This window comes from Mus pahari, chromosome 3 (genome assembly GCF_900095145.1).
Source record: "Mus pahari chromosome 3, PAHARI_EIJ_v1.1, whole genome shotgun sequence".
Classification (NCBI taxonomy): domain Eukaryota; kingdom Metazoa; phylum Chordata; class Mammalia; order Rodentia; family Muridae; genus Mus; species Mus pahari.
The window spans coordinates 86,911,747-86,931,964 of NC_034592.1; the positions used below are offsets into that span (position 1 = coordinate 86,911,747).

The 20,218-nt window shown below is 42.8% G+C and overlaps 1 protein-coding gene across 8 annotated transcripts in view; it reads right to left on the minus strand.

Annotated features, from left to right (window-relative positions):
* Nucleotides 1-2,919: 2,919 nt before the first annotated feature.
* Cd44 (CD44 molecule (Indian blood group)) overlaps nucleotides 2,920-20,218 on the minus strand; it is an 89,481-nt gene continuing 72,182 nt past the window's right edge. For 6 of the 8 annotated variants that reach the window (XM_021191995.2, XM_021191993.2, XM_021191997.2 and 3 more), the window contains 3 exons: nucleotides 16,231-16,302; nucleotides 14,120-14,198; nucleotides 2,920-6,041 (listed from right to left, as the gene is read on the minus strand). In XM_021191995.2, the coding sequence (XP_021047654.1) occupies nucleotides 5,837-6,041; nucleotides 14,120-14,198; nucleotides 16,231-16,302 (356 nt within the window). In that variant the 3' untranslated portion in view covers nucleotides 2,920-5,836. The remainder of the gene's footprint in view (nucleotides 6,042-14,119; nucleotides 14,199-16,230; nucleotides 16,303-20,218) is intronic. The other 2 variants (XM_021192004.1, XM_021191994.1) reach the window with 2 other exon arrangements.

Consider the following 20,218-nt stretch of genomic DNA (forward strand, 5'->3'; position numbering starts at 1 on the left):
AAAAAGTTTAATTTAACACAGGCTAAACCAAACAACTTCATGAGGTTCATTTAGTTCAAGGTAAAGTTTCCTGTATTGTATTCTTGAAGGCCTACTATTTACTGTTAGAGTTCTAGGGGCCCTTGGTTTTTGAAGGGTTCTACAGGTGCACAGGTTTTACTACTTGCCAGGTTTAGTGTGGTCTGTGGGTTACAAGTTATTTTTCTTGGAAATACCTAAGTCTCTGGGAAGCTCTTTTGAGGGTGCATCCCATTTGGCAAGCTTCCTCTCATCCTCCCTTGTCTCTTGGCCTTCTTTCTTCAAAGGTGACAAGTGAGAAGTCTGACTCTTTTGTGACTTTTTTGCTTGGTTTTATTTTTGAAATAATTATCTTTCTTTGTAGCCAAGGCTGGCCTATCAGACTTATGATTGTCCTACCTGTTTTGAATCCTGCGAGCTGGGATAACGAGTACATACTACCTTGTCCAGCTCTACAGTGTTATGTGCAGGCCCTAGTTTGACTCTTGGTTCTATAAATAATGCTTTTTATTTCTAGAAAATACAGAGTTATCTTTTGCCCCAGAATGTTGAGAAAGTTAAAGACAATAGGACTTGATGTGGTTTTGTCTTTTACTAAACACTTACCTGGTCATTAGTCAAATATTCATATTCATAAACTGTAAGGCATTACGTGTTTTGTCTCTTATATAATCTCCCCTCCCTACTGTCATAGTTTTCTCTTTTTTTGTTTTCTTGTGATTTCCATGTTAGGTTTCCTACCAGAGCTCAGTCTTGGGGTCGCCAATCTCTGTTTCCAATTGTCTGTCACTACCTTTGTAATAACATTTCTTCAACTTTATCTTACAAGCCTTCTTTGGGGCTTATTTTTAAAATCTGTCTTTTCACATTTGAGTATGAGAAAGGTCCATCTTGAGATAGTGTCCTTTCTTCCCTGAGTGTTCTGGCCTTGCTTCGTGCTTTGCCTCTTCTCTGACTGAGGTTGCTAATGATGGTTTTTGTTTATTTGTTTTATTTCCTCTCCGTGAATTGTTTCTGTCTCTTCCAAGTGGCTTTATCATATTTGCATTAGTCCTTGTATTTTTTTATTTTATTTTTTATTTTGTTTTTTCGAGGCAGGGTTTCTCTGTGTAGCCCTGGCTATCCTGGATTTCACTCTGTAGATCAGGCTGGCCTTGAACTCAGAAATCCACCTGCCTCTGCTTCCCAAGTGCTGGAATTAAAGGTGTGCGCCACCACTGCCTGGCTAGTCCTTGTATTTTCATGCTAGGTGCTTTCTGCAAGGACTTAGTACCTCTGTCTCTTATTATGTACAAAGTGAGGAATAGAGAACGGGTGCCTGATGGGGTCTGAGATGTGATTCTTACTGATCAGTCCCTGAAAATTTCCCTGGGGGCTATCATATGAATATCTTCAGACATTTTTCCAGACTTATAAAATTCCCTAGAAAGGTTGAACTTCTTGAAAGAAGCAGGACTCTCTGCCAGTGTTCTGAGAGCCAAGGAAAGAGAGAAGGCCAGGGAATTTGAGCATTTCTGTATGTACAGCTTCTCTCTCTCTCTCTCTCTCTCTCTCTCTCTCTCTCTCTCTCTCTCTCTCTCTCTCTGTGTGTGTGTGTGTGTGTGTGAGAGAGAGAGAGAGAGAGAGAGAGAGAGAGAGAGAGAGAGAGAGAGAGATTTATATTGTTAATTGTTTCCCTTAACTACTTTACCTTCTCCAGATGATAGGTAGAATTCTGCTTCTCTGTGGAGACTATGAAAAGACCATAAACTAGGGTGCATAGAGCAGGGGCAGGGCCTGGGGTTCCAACTGCCTCTTACAAAGACTCTAAGCTCCTCTAATCCCTCATCATTTGCAGGATAGCTGATTCCAGAGCCTCTGTGGCACTCAACTGGTAAGTTTGGTTATTTTTCAACTCCCGCACAACAGATTCAGGATGGAACATTTGCCAATTTTTCAACCAGCTAGCAATTAACCATGATGCTTCAGCCTCAAAGCCGCTGCTGTTGTTTTATTTCTTCTCCCAAGCTCCTTTTGAGAATAGCTCTCTATCTCTGTATTGTCTTTCTTTTTAAGAGGGAGTCTGGTGTATCCTAGAGGGACCTACTTTCACAATGTGTCTGAGAATGATCTTGAACTTCTGATCCCCCACTCTTACCTTCCAAACGCCAGGATTGGCATGCACAACCAAACCAATATGTGTAGTGCTGGGAATGGGTCTTAGGCCCTTGTGTATGACAGGCACGCTCTCGCTGCAAGCTCCAGCCCTAGTGCCTTTTCATAGTGGTTAGGAAGCTTTCCTGATAGAATGAAGGTATGTTTCCTGCTCTCTTAAACTGAGGGACCTAAGGCAGCTCTAGGCATCTCAGGAAGTCACACTTTACAGCATCTGACTCACTTTAGATGGCTTTGAACCATAGATCTCCTGTGGGAAAGTCAAACTCCCTCAAACACTGGCCTCAAGTAGGGAAGCTTGTGTGGATGTTTGTTGGTTGTTTTGTTCCTTAAGGGGAAAAATAAGAGGCAACTCTGGTGTACACACCTGTAGTCCCAGCACTTGGGAGGTAGAAGCAGGGTGATGAGGGTCTAGGGTTAGGGCAGTGACTCAGTGGTTAAAATGCAAGTGCTCAGAATGGAGAACAGGTTCCCAGAATCCATGTAAAATGTTGGGTGAGCATGGTGATTCACCTGTAACCCCAGAGCAAGCTGGCTAGCAAGAGCAGCCATATTGAAGAGCTTTGAGTTTGATTTAAAGACCCCGTCTTCAAGAATGGCTTCTGATAGCAACCTCAGGCCTCAACATGCATGTCTACTCCTGCATGCTTTATATACATGCAAACACGCACATACACATATGCACCACACACATATGCACCACCACCACCCCCCCCCCACATAAATGGAAGGTCATTTTCAGCTACATACTGACTTTATTACCAGCCTGACCTCTATGAGATCCTGTTTCAAAAACAAAAACAAAAAAACACGAAAGAAAAATAAGGGGGCTAGAAAAGAAGAAAACAAAACAAAACAAAGGATACCACTGCCTCTGACTTCTTCCATATTATTCAGACATCCAGACAATAACCTTCTGCCCCTCTCCACTTCCCAGACCCTTCACACCAGAGACCCTGGGTTCCATTTCTTATGACCTTTTAATATTTTCCAATACACACTTTCAATCGGGTAATGTACACATCATGTTTTCCTCATTATTATTAGTCGATCAATAAATATACAAAAACTGGAAAAGGAGAGGGTGGTCTCTGAAAAACCAAAGGAACAATAGAAAAACTCATTGTACATACCTAGCAATTGGCTATGTTTGAAAAGTCAACACATAGGGCTTACACAAAGACACAGTACATCATAGTGGGCAATCCCCGTTCTTATGAACATTTTTATTTTTCTAAAGAAGGTGACTGTTTCTTCTACTTTGCTGTGACCATCTTGGGTAGATTTTAGCTAAAAAGCCACTTCTTGGTGTTATGGATGTCAATATAAAGATTTTTAAAGGCTTTTCTGAAATATCCATTTTATCTAGCTAGAACACACAAAATATGGACTTGAAGGTATCTTTTACCTCATTTGATTTTTACCCAAGGCAAACTGAAGGAAAGCCTTCAGTATATATGAAAGATTTATAGTTGATGGTAAAATACTTTAAGTGCTCCTAAAAATACAAAATCATGGAGTAACACAAAGTCAGATTGTAATACCAGAATCATCACCACTATGGCAAACAATGTCCTACCACAACACAACTAATGGACATTTCTAGAACGGGTGGAGAATTATCTTTTGCTCTGAGTCTTGTATGACCATTCTTGTGCCCTCAAAGGGCATCAAGAGGTCATGGAGAGCTTGACAGAGCCCTTTTATGACCAATTGCAGAGTGGCTTGCTGCATACAGGTTAAAGAGCCCCAGGGAGCCTGTTGTGGGTGTGGTAGGCTAGGACAGCTCTAAGCATTCTAATACCAGTGGAGAATAGCCAAGAATCACCTAGTGTCTATTTGAACAAGGAAACCAGGTGTCTAAATATGGAACTGCCTAATAGTATTCGCAGAGAATGAGAAAGTCCACATGGCCCTGGGGGGAGAGCTGGGCAGGGAAGGAGGGAGGTTGGAATGTGAGTAAGGAGAGCTGAGCCTCTCAATGACTGTCAGAAAGTCTGTGTATCTCCTTTAAAGAAAATCTTAACATCCACTCTTGATATAAACTCAAACCTGACTCAGATGAAAAACTTTTCTCCTTTTTTTCGTTTGTTTTTATTTGAGAAAAAAAACCCCTACTAAACATATAAATTTAGTCGACAGTAAAAGTGGGAGCCTTAGAAAGGAAGTTCCATTTTAGAGACAGCCTTATTTTATAGATTTAATATATTCTACAAGATACCTGGGAAGATCCAGGAGCAATGGGGGCATCCTGGCAGATGGATGAACACTTGCCCAACATGTGAGAACTACAAGGGTAACAGCATTCTCCTTTTGCTAAACCATAAACCTGTTTATCTGGTGATAAGATTCCAGTGGTGGGCAGTCCTGTGGCTTTTTGAGGGATTCCCCAGGGAACTGATTCTAAGTACCAACTGTGAAAGCATCAACAAACACAGCCATGGCAAGAGTGAGATGGGGGTTATACATCACACCTCCTCGTGGCCAGCTACTGTTCTCTGCCTACACTTTCATTTCTGTTGGCTTCTCCTTTTATGAGAAGGTGCCACAAGTCCCCACCACAATGTTTTGTGAAATCATTCGTAAGATCATTCTCTATGACACGGGATCACAAAGTAAGATATAAAAACTTAATGTATTCATTAAGAAATAGAAAAGGGTGGCCACCAAAGCACAAAAGGGACTCAAGCTCTCCTACTCTCACTTCAGATGCTTGAACAGGAGAGAAACCCCTTTGATGGCCTAGAATGAAAACAGTGCTCCTGTCCCTGATCTTCAGTGAGATTGAGCTGGGTGAACCCAGTCAGGAACAGGTGCTCTCACGTGAGTTAGGAGGACCATACTAAGGCCACACTGATGTGCTACAAAGACTCAGTCAGACCTTGCTTGTTTAGAAACTGAAGGATCACAGCACAATGGGTCAAGATGGAAGATGGACAGGTATTTATTGTGAATCAACTTATACCCTGTTATGCTTCTGACAAAGTAACCTAAAACAAAACAAAACAAAACAAAATTAAAAAAAAAAAAGTCATACTGAACAAAGGACCTCCAGGGTTTGATATTTCAAAAACAAAGATAAATAGCTTACTAAAGATAAATAGCGTCACCCTTTGGGGATCTCTCAGAAGCATCTGAAAATTTTCCAGCAGAAGGGAGTCTATAAAGAGAGTGTGTAACCAGTACACCTGATCTCCCACCCCACTGGGAAGCAATGCCTGAGGATTGGACTGCTGAAGAGGCAGTATGGACCCATTCAAATTTCCTCCCAGAGACCAATCTAAGTTCTGGGGAAAATCCTTAGCTGGTGGATGTTCCCTGGGACTTTGGGTAGGGATAAGGTTCAATAGGGACCAAGAATGTGCATTTGGTAGAAGCCTATGGTAGCATCCCCTGGTCATGCAAGGCCTCTAGGAAGGAACTGGAAGAGTCAGATTCTTAATGGAGTATTCTTTGGGCCCTCATTTCAGAAAGCAATGCTATTTTCATAAATTGGAACAGACTCTAAAAAAATGAAATAAAATAAAAAAGGAATAGAAAATTTTATGCTAAAAATAATCCCCAATAAAAATAATCAGTAGCACATTGCATCTGTTAAGGGTCCCAGCTCCCAGTAATGACATGTCTCCAATTGTGGTGTCTTTTCAAGTTAATGGTGTAGGCACTACACCCCAATCTTCATGTCCACACTCTGCAGATTCCGGGTCTCGTCAGCTGTCATAAACTGGTCCGGGCTCTCTGATGGTTCCTTGTTCACCAAATGCACCATTTCCTGAGACTTGCTGGCCTCCCCGTTGAGCTCACTTGGTTTCCTGTCTTCCACGGTTCCATTGCCACTGTTGATCACCAGCTTTTTCTTCTGCCCACACCTGATGAGTTTGAAAAACATCATATGAGAAATGGTGCAGAAGTCAATCAACCAACCAACAATCGTCGTCATCACCAGTACCACTGGGGTCATCACTATAATTTTGTGTGGTCTTCCTATGTGGCCAGAACTGAGTATGGCGCTTTTTTTACTTCATCTTCCTGACTCCAGCACTTCTTTTTTAAGTGAGATTCTCTAGTCTAGTATCAAAAGGGAACTTCTCAGATGTGAAAATTATCTATCTAATCTATTGAAGAAGAAATCAGGAAGATCAAGAGCTGGGCTCCAGAATCTGAAGTTTACCAGCCTATATTTGCAGCTACTCTGGAGGCTGAGACAGGAAGATCACAAGTTCAAGGCCTTCCTGGACTACAACAATTAAGCTCAAGATCAGCCTGGATAACTCAATGAGACCCAGTCTCAAAGAAGGCAAAGAGGACTGAGGATAGAGCTCAGTGGTAGAGTCCTTGCCTAGCATGTATAATGCTCTAGGTCAGTGGCCTTCCTAATGCTGCAACCCTTTAATAATAGCCTACCATGTCGAGGTGACCTCAACTATTAAATTATTTTCATTGCTACTTCATAACTGAATTGTAATGTAAATATCTGCTATATAGGATATCTGACATGTGACCCCTGTGAGTCATTTGACCCCAAAGGAGTCGAGACTCACATATAGAGAACCACTGCTCTAAAGTCAGTCTCTGGTTTCTTAAAAACAAACAAACAAACAAAGAAACAAACAAACAAACCAAAACAGTAAACCACCATACTGCAGAGGCTTCTGCTCCAGCCTTTGAGAACCAGGAGTGTGGAAACCCAAAGCTATTATTACACCCTAGCCCCTTTAGAGTTGAAGAAACTCTCAGGGGCATGAAAATCCAACAGTCTTTCTAAGTCAACACGCAATGAAAGGGTAAGGATTCAGACCCTGGTCCATCTGACTCTGGAGCCCCGGTTCTCCTTCCCTGTGCAGTGCAAATGTTTGCCTCTGGAGCATTATAGCTCCGCAGCCTCAGATAAAACCATGACGACTGTGATCGTAAATCATTTTGACCTGTGTACTCAAGAAAGTTCCGCTACTTCCTCTTTCAGTCAACACTGTTGCTTTGTCAGTATTGTTGCAGCATGTGTGGGGAATAAGAAAGCATCAGTGCTCCAGAAGGGTGAGGCCATGTTGACTCTCTCTCCCCACGGTCGGTTAACTTCCACAAAGTCCTGCAATAGGGCATTTGATACCAACAGAAGATAAACCATTCGTGCCACTTTAAGGTTTCTTAGCAATGTAACTCAAGATTCTAAGGCAGGAGAAGGGCTTCTATGGTAAAGCGTGACTCTGACCTTGTCCTTGTGATTCCGATGGCACTGCCTGGCCCCTCCCAACCTGACTCAAAGCTTCCTCTTTGTTGTAACCTGATAGATGCTGTGCAGGTAGCAGTTAGGTTAGGCTAATGGAAGCCAAGTCTTACAGTTTCACAGCTATGATGAGGGGAAATGGATGAATATTTATTAAATGCATGGTTAGCGCTAGGCAAAGCACAAGAAATTGCTATAACCCTCATTGAAGCAACAATCGCTCCCATTTTACAGCAGTGAGAAATGAGGGCCAGAGCACTTCTAAGGCTTGCTTGAGGTGACATAAGTAAGAATGACCGAGACCACACTCAGACCTCAAGTTTTAAGATTAGGTGGCTGTGCTCTGCCTGGTTCTGTCCATGCTGGAGGCTTGGACACAGGATGAAACTGGAACGGTTCTCTTTGCTGCTGGATATTTTGAACTCTAGAGGCAAAATGTCTATTATTTGTGATCATAGGCTCTTCCCTGTAAGATTGCCAAGGCCATAAACTTTAATCTCTTGTTTGGGGAAGTAAAAGAATATACTGCCTCAGCAGGAAGTAGATCCTGTATCGTTTAGCATAGGCGTGGGTGTGGAAAGGTAGAAGGGAAGATGTTTCAAACGTGAATGAGGGCTGGGAACACCAGCAAGGTCCATACAGACAGCAGGGTGCTTGGCAAAGAGCTTTGGAACGCTTAGTGCAGCAGTGTAGCCTGAAGCAACACACTTGACTTCTCTGAGCCTCAGTTTATGTGCTTGTGAAATCAAGTTGTTAGGACTGTCAGCCTCACAGGATGGTGGGAATTCAATAGATAGTCTACTGTTGCTATTTATCGCTTTTATGAATATTGTAGGTTGAACAAACTAAGGCCCTGGATAATCAGAAGAGAACCTGGAATATAGCAAGCATTCAAGTGCAAGATGTAGTTGTTAATAGAATGGAAGCCATGTGACATGAACTCGAATGGTTTCTTCGGCTGCTTTCACTGTAACTGTCCTCACGGGAATGATGGCACCCTATAGAGAACTTTGTTCCCCTCCTTTGGGCTATCAGACCATTGGAATAAGGGACACCAAGAAATTAGAATTTCCTAAGAATATCATACTTGGGAGAAGAAAAAGATGAATCTTGGTGCAAGCCAGAGGGGACCTTGTCTTTGGGAAAGAGATGTCACATCTTTCTCACAGCTTTAACGACTGCTGTGCCAGACAGCCCAGAGCCCATACAATACTGGGTCAATGGTGGGTGGGGTCTTGCCATCACTGGAATTGCTTAGCTGCCCAAACATCTTATCCTCTATTTATACTTCGTGTCTAGACTCTGGAGATGGATTTGGGAAAAGGATGGTCAAGATATATCTTTATTTGTTCCTCTTCCCAATGGTCCCATTGTCTACTTCTTCTTTCTCTGCTTGGCATCAACTTACCTGTTTAACTGGTCTTCTGAGAATGGATGGCAAAGCCTGCTTGTTAGAGCTGCCAGACATCAGGCTAACAACCCCAGCACTCCACCTGCCTTCCTCTATGCATTGGCAAGATAACTCAAAAGCTGGAGGAGAACACTGCCTGTATTATTCCAAACTCTCAGGTGACATAGCCTATGTTCTTAGAGGAAACTTGCCTAGCCTAACTAAGTCCCATTGGCTTATCAACCAGATTGTTGAGAGGTAGGATGAAAAACAGCAAAGTGCTTTGTAAGTATAAAAATATGTCTATTCATGCAGGCAGGGCCAGACTGACGCTGTTCCTCTAGGTCAGTTGATCTCAACCTTCCTAAGACTGTAATACCCTTTAATACAGTTCCCCCATGTTGACCTCCAACCATAAAGTTATTTCTGTTACTACTTCACTTCTCCATAACGTAATTTTGCTACTGTTATGAATCATAATATAAATACTTAGTATGCAGGATGGTCTTAGGCAACCCCTGTGAAAGAGTCATTCAACCTCTGACAGGGTCACAACCCAGGTTAAGAACCATTTTTCTAAATGAAGGAACTGATTTGGAAGTGTGTAACAGCAGGAAGGAAGACATGTCCACTGTGTTGACAAACTGACCTCTGGACTTCTGTCTCTACTATCAGTCTATGTTCTTTCAGGAAGGTTACTTAGGGTTATCCTAAGAAACGGTGCATTATCAAGTGCTCTGGGCATTTGTTTTGTTTTGTTTTTTGTTTTTGTTTTTTTGAGACAAGGTTTCTCTGTGTAGCCCTGGCTGTCCTGGAACTCACTCTGTAAACCAGGCTGGCTTCGAACTCAGAAATCCACCTGCCTCTGCCTCCCAAGTGCTGGGATTAAAGGCATGCGCCACCACTGCCCAGTGCTCTGGGCATTTAATAAGCACTTTTAAGACTCTTTTAAGAGTATTCTGATATTTTTTCTTTTCCTTAGTTATGGTTTTCATCACAGAAGATGGATGCTGAAGAAGTATTTGTAAACCAGAGGCTGAATCCAAGAGTGGTGTCCGATGCCACACTATGTCTGGTATTTTACAGCTGTGTCTTAGAGACCAGATGTCCTTACAAAACCTCATCTCATCTCATCTTTGTCTTTTCTTCCCTTGAACTGCAAGCACTACAGAGCACACAGCAAACACAGGAAGGAAAATGAGCCAGCCCTGGACTTATCTTGGAAAGGGTGGGCAGGCCAGGTGGGCACTGGATTCAGATAACATACTTTTAGAGCATCCTGGAATTGATCTCTACTTAGACAAATAACTTAGCAATTGATTTGATGGCTTTTCTATTCCCAAGCCCCTTCAGATATTTATGAATTCGTTTTTGCAGTATACTAGAGATGTGCTATCCAATATAGTAGCCACCAGCCACATGTGGCTGTTTGTTTATGTGTTTGTTTGTTTGATCTGTTTACTTTGAGATAGGGTCTCTTGCTGTGCAACCAACCTAGTTTCACACCTCCATGATTCTCCAGAATTAGCTTGATAGAATTACAGGTGTGTGTTGCCATGCCCAGTCTTACGTGCAGTCAAATTTAAACAAAGAACAGTTTAAAATCCACTTCTTAGAATTTGCTTTAACAAACGCATCCTTATGATTAACACTCTAGCTACCTCCAAGAGCCCAACAGAATGCTTTGCTATGCTGCTCTTTTCTCTATCGATGTGCAGCCTGGGCGTCTCCAAACCTGTGCTATTACATGCCCGCCCTTCAGCTCATATAATTTCTAAATAAAAATTTTTCCTGAGGAGGAAATATCTTACTTCTATGATAGAATGAGTCTAAAGTCACTATGATTACAGCTTAGAGAGTAGACACGGACCATGATTATCCCTGGAGGAAGTCTCATGGATAGCACTGTTCTAGGATGCAGAGCCAGTTCAAGCGAGCACTGATCAGACGAAACCTGACGACTACACAACAGAAGGAAAATTTTACCAACTCATGGTATGACTCAGCAAAGGTTCCCTAAAAAATATCATTATTCTTCTGAAAGGGAAGGCTGACGGGGCCTGTGCTGCACAGCCAGCATAGAATCTTTTGAGAGCAGACCTGAGTTCAGAAGCCTTCTTTGGCAAGGCCCTGGAGGCTTTTCTCCTTTCCAGACAAATCAGATAAATTCTTCAAGGGGAAGGCGCCTAAGGGCTGCCACTATTGGGCCTCATCCAATATCTACCAACACAACTGGCTCCTATTGCAACTTGCTCCTCTGGGGAGCAGAGAAAGCTGTAATTCAGGCTCCTGGTTTCAATGAAGGCAGCAGGGAAAGCTGGTGTGATCATGTCAAGGGTGGGAAAAGTTGAGGAAATCATGGAGCACCCCCACCATCAGTGTCTTTCCAAAAAAAAAAAAAGATTGCTTATTTTTATTTTATATGCATGGGTGCTTTGCCTGCATGTATGCATGTATACCATATGTTCGCTAGATGCCTTCAGAGCCCAGAGGCGCGTGGCAGATCCATGGACCTAGAGTTACAGGCGGTTGTGAGCCACCATATGTGTGCTGGGAACTGGACATGGGTCCTCCTCTAGCTGAGCCATCTCTCGGATACCCCTCCCATCAGGACCATTCAGATGCTGTGACTCTCGGAGAACTTTGCAATACAAGTGCTGGGAGTTAGCATCTCTGCCTAATGCCACCTCTGGTTCAATGAGCACAAAGGGTGTCCTCAATGACAGATCTCTCTCTCTCTCTCTCTCTCTCTCTCTCTCTCTCTCTGTGTGTGTGTGTGTGTGTGTGTGTGTGTGTGTATGTGTATGTGTATACTCGTGCATGCATTTAGGTTTACTGACTCCTGGGCACATGCGAGCATGGAGGCCAATGGTCAATGAATGTTGGGTGTCTTTCTGAGTCACTCTCCACCTACTTTATTGAGACAGGGTTTCCTCACAGAACCTGGAGCTTACCAATTTCACTAGACTGGCCAGCAGACTCTAGGGAGAGACTTGCCTCTGATTCCCCAGTGCTGGGATTATGAGATCACACCATCATGACCAGCTTTTTACATGGGTCCTGGGGGCATGAATCTCAGGCCCTCCTTTGTGCACAGTAATCCACTACTAACAGAACCATCTTCCCAGCTGTCAGCCAGACTTAGACCTCCATACATCTAAACCTCAAGACTGTTTTAGAGAAGAGACATGCTCTTCATTTTCTCTCTTTCCTCATTAAAGCTAACAGCGGAGATGCCTGCAAAAGACGCTTGTTGAATAAATGAATCCCCTCTGGACCAAACTTTCTTTGATGAAAATAGAGTTCCATATCTTTCTTAAATGGAGTACTCAAAGCAGAAAGGCTCCTGCCTTCTAGCGGGATTAGAGATGGGCTATTAGCCTTAGGAACGCAGCACACATTAAGAGGCCCATGGGCTATTAGTTTTAGGAATACAACACACATTAAGGGGCCCATGCGGTCCTTAACCACTTTTCAGCAGTGTGGCAAATCTGTTTTCAATTATCAAATCAGGACACAATAATTTATGAAGTCCACGAAGCTGCTTTCCCGGTGAGAGGCTGGCTCAGCCAGCCTCTGCCTGCCCCTGTTTGTGGGTTGCTAGGGTGATGGCTGGCCTGGGAACAAGGGGAGAGGAGGCTATGAGGTCCTCTCTCTGCTGCTGAGGAGACAGGGAGCCATGAGGGATAAGATGATACAACATGCAGATTCCAACTGCTCTCCAGGACAGCTGAGATGCTGAAGGAGGGGCCTCCACACCAACAGCATCTGGGACATCTCCATGGTGACATCTGCAAAGCTTATGGACTGTACATGTGACATATTCTAGGACCTGAAATCAAAGGCTGATTCCAAACAAAAGGAAATTCATATTTAATTGAGCAAAAATAATCCAAGAGAAAACAGGGCCTCCTAGAGGAAGAGTGAAGGCTTCCCCAGCTCCCGGATTTGTTCTCAGGTAATGGTGGGAGCCCATAGGAGGTCTCTCATATTTACCCCAGCTTTTGTTCCATGGGTGGTCAGCACCCATGACTGATAGTTTTCTTATTCCCTCACAGGTATGGGTAGCAGCACCATGATTTGAGCGAGCACTTTCACGAATTCTAAGTACTACAGAACAGTGTTATTTGGTTTCTGAAGATGATGAGAAACCCTTCAGAGACTGTGCAGGCCACTGGAAATAGTTTCTTATTCTTTCTGGACGGCAACAACAAAGTGCTCATTTCTCTCCTGATTTCTCAGAATCTGAAGCATTTGGGGACTTCGAGGTGATTTAGAGGCACCGCAAAGGCAGCCCAGTTAAGCAAGAGGACTCCAACCATCCAAGAGGCAATCCCTAGGGATACTTACAAAAAGCTTAATGTCTGCAGCAGACAGGAAAAAACAATGAATCTTTAAAATGTCTGAGTAAGAATTCAGACTTTTTTTTTAAGTGCCTTGGCTTAAAGTTCCCATCTCCTGGTGCTAGAGTTACTTCTGTCCTGCATTTCACCTTCGGTAGCACTCTACTGAGAGGCTGCTTATAAACTAATTAAATGTGCACACTATGTAAATGACTTTCAGAATACAGAGCCTTTGTTACTGTGGGAGAGAGGTGTCTCAAGGATGTGAAGACAGCCCATCTGCCCTTTCTGTGACACTGAACCAATGATTCTCTAGCCTAGGAGTTTATCAGTGCTTCATAGACCTCACTGTGAGAAAAATTTCCCTAGGCAATGCCCTGAATCCCTTCAACTAAATCTTTCATAAAACACAAAATAATATCCTTAAAGAGAAACAAGCAACAAAACAGGGCCCAGGCCAATTTTGGGCAAAGATTTCATAAGGTTCCATTAGCTTCCAATGGTCAAAGGAAGAGGACCAATTCTTGATTTGTTATACAACATTTTAAGCATTGGAAAAAAGTTAGTTAATATTTGTTTAATGAGCCAGTGGCTGAGTCTATACTTTAAGTGTCTTTCCAGTGAACTCTTTCATAACTTCTATCTGATAGTCGCCATAGGGTTTAACCATGAAGAACTTAGAAACGGCAAAACTTAACCACTGTTTAAAGGAGGGGTTCCAGACCATCCTAGATGTCTTATTTTCCCAAAGAATTGGGCAGAGAATGGCTTCTTAAACTATGTTATGGGCAGGAGTCCCTGGGATCTTGGTAAAGGGTAGGCTCTAGTGCAGGAAATCTGGTGTCAGGCAAGAAGCCCTACATGTCTAACAAGCTCCAGGGTACCAAGGCTGACAGTCACACAAGGGCTATAGTCTGAATGACACGGATATGAAACCCAGGTTCCACGATGCCCTTCAAGTGGAAAGCTGCCAGGGGAACCCTCTCTTACCTTCTCCTACTGTTGACAGCAATGCAAACGGCAAGAATCAGAGCCAGAGCCAGGAGAGATGCCAAGATGATGAGCCATTCTGTGGTGAAGAAAAGGACATACGTGAGCTTCACAAACATGCTTTATGAAATAAAAAAATGCAATTTAAAAATTGATCTGCTCCAAATAAAACCCCCAGTCAGCTCTGCAGAGAGGTCTGACCAGCAGCTTAGCTAAAACATCCTAAGACAGACTCTGCTGTAGATGTTCATCCAACAGACTTCTCTTATTAACCTTTCACCAATAGTTCTTCCAGAATAAAAGTGTTTCCAAAACAACAACAACAACAACAACAACAACAACAACAACAACAACAACAAAGATATCAAGCAACCTGTTGAAGCCTGCACATGTTTTTGGTGAACTTCTAAGTAGATTAAAGGAAATTTATATTTCTCTTGACAGAAACAGCCCATACCTGTGTAAGAGCATCTGCCTTGCATTTCACTCAAAACAAAGATGGAGTTCATAATCTAGTGGGCAAAGAATGTTCGTATGGTAAGGGTAAAAAAAAAAAAAAAAAAAGGAGCCATCTTCTTCTACTTCTTTCAATCATTCGACCCCACTGATGACAGACTCCAAATTACTCATGCTTTTTGATTTACACTTCTAAAAGGCTAAAGGATCTCAAAGGTAGCTTTAAAGATGTTTTGCTGCTAATACCAATAAAAGTTGAAACCAACTTAATGTCCAATGGTGAGGGATTAAATAAATAGATCAGGAGTCATACATTTTGTTATGTGCTACATAATTCGAGGGAAAGGTGTTTAATGACATGGAAAGTGGAACTGACAGGCAGAAAATATTAGAAAAATAGCACATGTGGCAGTTTTGAAATAAGTTGCTTTGAAAAAATATTAGGAAGAACATCAATTAAAACTGTAGCTTTAACACTTGTGGGTATTGAGATACAGTAAGTGACTAATATTTCCATGCATTTTCTAAGCTATAGTTTCTAAAATTTACTGGATAATTATGTACCACTTGTAGATTGATGCACTATTATGCATTTGTTTTAAACTCGGGCTTCAATAGGATTGACAAGTTGAATTGATTCAGTTGCAGATGTGTGTGGTAAATGAAGGTTTGAGAAAGAAGAAAGACAGGGATTTGTCAGCCACAGTTCTCCTCAGAAGTCTTGATTTTCTCTTACTTCAGACTGTACATCCCCTTTGGTTTACTTCAAGAAAGCAAGAACACTTTCAGGAAGACGTCATTTCTGTTCTTCCTTCCTCTACGCTGCCTGGCCTTCAGCACTGAGTCCATATTCCTTCTCACTAGATTGGGATGAATCCTTGTGCTTGAATTCAGCCTGTTCTCCCCTGCCCACTCCTCCCTGCATGCCCACGCCCTCCTTGCTCATGTCCTGCCTCCTCAGGTGGTCAATGAGTTGAGACAAAGGAGCAAGGTCCACAAGGGAAGCTGCTTTGGAGCCCTCTAAAGAAAGGGTTAAAAGAGTCATTTACAGCATTAAGGGAAACTTCCTTTGTGGAATCTCCCCCTTTACACATGCTCATTTTCAACCCCAAGCTAAAAGAAGAAACTTCATCAAATGTTAAATCCTGTAGCATGGGACAGCCAGATGTCAAAGCTCCCTCCCTGTGTGTATGAGACTTCATGAAAAGTTTCTTCTGGCTGCATTAGCAGACTGTCCCTCAAGGAAAAGTAGTTTGAGGACCAGAGGAATGTTTTTCACTCCAGCCAACACAGATGATTTGGTATCTTCTCCCTGCCTGCCAACGCAAGAGAATGACACTCTTCATCTCAGTCCCAGAAATACAGGGGAAACTGGGTTGAGCTATGAAGGACTTGAGTAATCCATCATCATTCATGGGGGAAGAGTGCCTTAGTAACTGATGCATCAGTTTTTTGAGGTAGGCCCCAATGTGAGCTCATCCATCTAATGGATACCTAGAGGGGGAAACAGAGGACTACAAGGAGGCTGTAGCATTTTTTATTTATACTTAAGTTTGCAGAGGGGAGCCACATGTGCATTTGATGATGTCTCATCTAGGATATTCAGAGAATCTTGCTGTAATTATCTGATGCTTGCTTCATGATGGGAAACTCACCTGGAATCTGAGGTCTCCTCAAAGGACCAGAAGTTGTGGTCACTCCATTGTCCTGATTCCCACTCGAGTGTCCTAAGGGGGAAAGCAACAAGCTCTTTCAGCCCAAGTTTGGAATATATACTCAGGAGTTCCTTCCACAGCATGGTGCCAGGCTACCCTCCAACCACTGCCTTACTAGAAACTATAGATTCAAGATGCAGAGGGTTATAAAGTGTTACACGAAAGATATCATCTCTCCTCGCCTCCCAAGAAAGTTCAGTGTGACTAAGCTAAAGCTTACAAATGTTATTTTTTTTTTTAACAAATGTTATTTTTGATGCAAGGAACAGTGATGGGCAGTGTTTGAACTGGAGCTCCAGAGCTAGTCAACCCTGGGTTTAGGACCTAACTCTGCTTCTTATTAGCAACGTGTGCCTGGCCCAGTCATTATCTTTAACTCTCTATTTTCTCATTTTGAAAATAAGGATCATAACAGAAACCACTTCACTGTTATCTCACAGAAGCCTAAAGAAGTATATGATGGTAGTAGTTGAATGTACTTATTAGTTCTACAAATAGTGGTACCATCAGCCAAGAGGGACCCCCTTGCTAGGGAGTTGGCTAGGAATTCAAAAATCTCAAGCAACATTCAAAACCTCCAGAAACAATGTCTTCATTTTATTAATATCCCTAATATATTTATATGCTTCAGAAAGTCCAAAGTAAGTCTAAAACAATCACATGCAAATTGTGCTGGTCAACTTGATACATGCAAGCCCATGTCATCTGTGAAGAGGGAATTTCAAATGAGGAAATGCCTCCATCAGATAAGTAAATCTGTGGGGGGACTTTCTTGATTATTGATATGGGAGAGCCCAGCTCACCAGGGTAGTGCCGCCCCAGACAAGTGGTCCTCGGTAGTATAGGAATTCGAGTTGAGCAGTCTATAGAGGGCAAGCTATAAGTGGCATTCCTACATGGCTTCTGCTCCAGTTTCTGCCTCCAGGTGCCTGCCCTGACTTTCTTCAGTATACCTCGACTCAGGATTATGAAAGCCAAATAGACCTCCCCCACCCCAAGTGACTTTGGTGAAGGCCTTTATCACAGCAATGGAAAGTGAACTAGGATGAATACTGTAGGTAGTGGTGTGAACGCCAATCTTATTTTTGCCATGGTGTGTAAGTGTGTGTGTGTGTGTGGGGGGGGAGTGGCACTGTCTTTTTCTGTTTATAAATAAGTGGTTAGTAGAGTCTATGCGAATACAGTGAAACATAATAGAAAGATGAATGCATTCTACTATCAAATGACAAAATAAGGAAAGGAAAAGAACTCCCTACTTGCAAAGAAGCATTGTGAGAAGACAATCTCTGAGTCAGAGCCCAGGTGCCTTTTCAAAACAAGGAAGATGATATCTTTTCCACATCTAAAAAGAAACATCTTGGTTTTCTGTTTCTTTTCTTCCTTTACTCCTTGACACTAAACAACAAACCTGTTCTGGAATCTTAAAGGCCACCAAGGAGAGAGAAGCCTAGACAAGACTGTTTGGTTAGCCCATTGGCCAGGATAGCTGGGCATAAAACGAAAATATCTGAGAAGGTCAAACTTTAGACTCTGCAGAGTGAATGCTAAGCATCTAACTACATAGGACAGCTTGGTTTGTATAGTTTGGTGCATTTGCTAAAGATCAAACAAAACAGAGTCAAGTAACTTCTGTGTTGTTTCCATAGACCTCATCCTGTTCTGAGAGTGGCCTGTCCTTCACAGATCTCAATAGAGTCCAAGGCAATTTTTCTACCCACCTGTCAGTGTCCTGAGCAACTGGCAGGGTTTGCATGCACAAGTCATGGCATATCAGCCCTCCAAACTGGAGAAACTTTGGCCTTGAAAACCACTGTAAAGGTATAGTCACTCCCACTGGTCTCTTTGGTCTGACTCATAGCAGCCTTTGATATTTGAAAAGGAGGCCATTAATAGATTATAATCTATTTATTTTCCTTTTCCAAAGAAGTGCTCCCAGCAAGGAAAGATCTAGGTGTGTGCACAAGATGAAACCTCCTGTTTGAACAATAGGCACCTGCACAGGAGCCAAAGGGAAAAGACCAGTTCCCACCCACCTGGTTCTCACTTCAAGCAAAGAGGATGGGCCACAGACAGCCCAAGAGATCCATAAATCTAACCAGGGTAAGACAGGCCTGGAGAACAAGTTCTGCAAAGCAGGGCACTGGACACACCAGTTTGGAAACACGGCCCAACCCCAGACATGGGCACAGAGATCATCCAGTTGGCTTCAACTGTGAGAAAGGCAGAGAGAGTGGAGCACACAGATCAATCAGCTGAAGGCGAGGGGCTTGGATAACTGAGACCCTCACCCAGTGTGTGTCTACCTGGATGGGACAAAATTAGGCGCTGCCAGCAAGCTCCTGTATGCAATCTCTGCTGCTCCATAGGCTGCACTCATAGTTGTAGGGATCGCTTGGCATTGGAAACTGTGCCTTCAAACAGTCATCTCTTACTTTCTCAATACCTTGACTTTTACACAAATCTCAATTACTGAAGTAGGTGGCCGGAGGTTAACTCTTACTAACAAGGAAACTGAAGCTGGGGAATGCCAAGTGTGCTAAAGACCCTGGTGAGATTGAATCATTACTTTCTGGTTTTAGGATAATTTCCAGAGAGCCCTATAGCCCAGAGCTCCTACATTTAAGGGCTGTCACCAAAGCCACCATGTAAGTATCCATCCCCAGATTCATTAGAACACTGGAGGCGGTACTTGCATCAGGCTCATGCAGCAGAGACTGCTGATTTGTATGGATTTTCTGGATCCTGTGAGCCACATAGATTTGTAATAATTAGGAGCTCGTAGAGGAAGTGCTAAGAGAACGTCTCTGCAATCCCAGCATTAGGGATTAGAAGTAAGTTTGTCTCGTGTCAGACTTTGCTGCCTGGAGTAACGTTTCCAGGGGTTCATCTGAGACATGGCCAACAGCAGTCTATTTAATAATGCATGTCTGGCAGTAATTATGGTCATTATGGAATTTTCTTCCAGACTGGGCTTAGGTGAGGCAATATGAGACCCCAGGCTTGAAACCTGGCTCCACCACTCTCTGGTCATATCAACTTGGCAAGTTGCTTCCCTCCTCTTACCCCTCTTACCTCTTACCTCAGTCTCCACATCCGTAATAAGGTGATGATAATAGTGTTTTCATATATTATAGGGTTTGTGAGGTAATTAGATATGTTAACAGTAAATGAGCTCTAAACTCCCTGGAATGGGGATCCACTTGCCCTACGGAAATCTCAGTTTCATGTAGTTCAATGTAGACATGAAATGCTTTGTTTAATTTTTCTGGTGCACAGTAAATTCTGAAATGCTGGCTACATGATCAGATTTATGCTAAACATTTTCTAGGTATTTATTCTGTCATTTGGTCTGTAAAGGGTGCCATGGGACAATATCTCCAGATGATCAGCTAGAACACTGAATCTCAGACCCTGTCATCATCTTGCTCAATTTGGAGGTAAAGGGATGAGGATCAACGCCAAGCTATTTCATGCCCACAGAGCTCTCTTTTTGACTCCATCATGGGGCAGTACAAAATGGGGTTTTCCTTGTTAGGGTCACAAAGTGTGATGAACACCATGACCAAAAGCCACTTGGGGTTGAAAGGGTTTATTTGGCTTTTGTGTTACAGTCCATTGAGGGAAGTCAAGGCAGGAGGAACTCAAACATGGCTGGAGTCAGGCTGATGCAGAGACCATAGGGGAAAGTACTGTTTACTTGCTTGCCCTTGGTGGCTCAGTTTGCTTCCTTATAGAATAAAGGATCATCAACCGAGCAGTGGTCTCACCTACAACAGAGTTGGGCCACCACATGTCAATCATTAACTATAAAAATGTCCTACAAGTTTGCCTACAGCCCAGTCATATGGAGGCATTTTCTCAATTGAGGCTCCCTTCTCTCAGATGACTCTAGCTTGTTTGAGCCATAAAACTAGCCAGCAGAGTATTG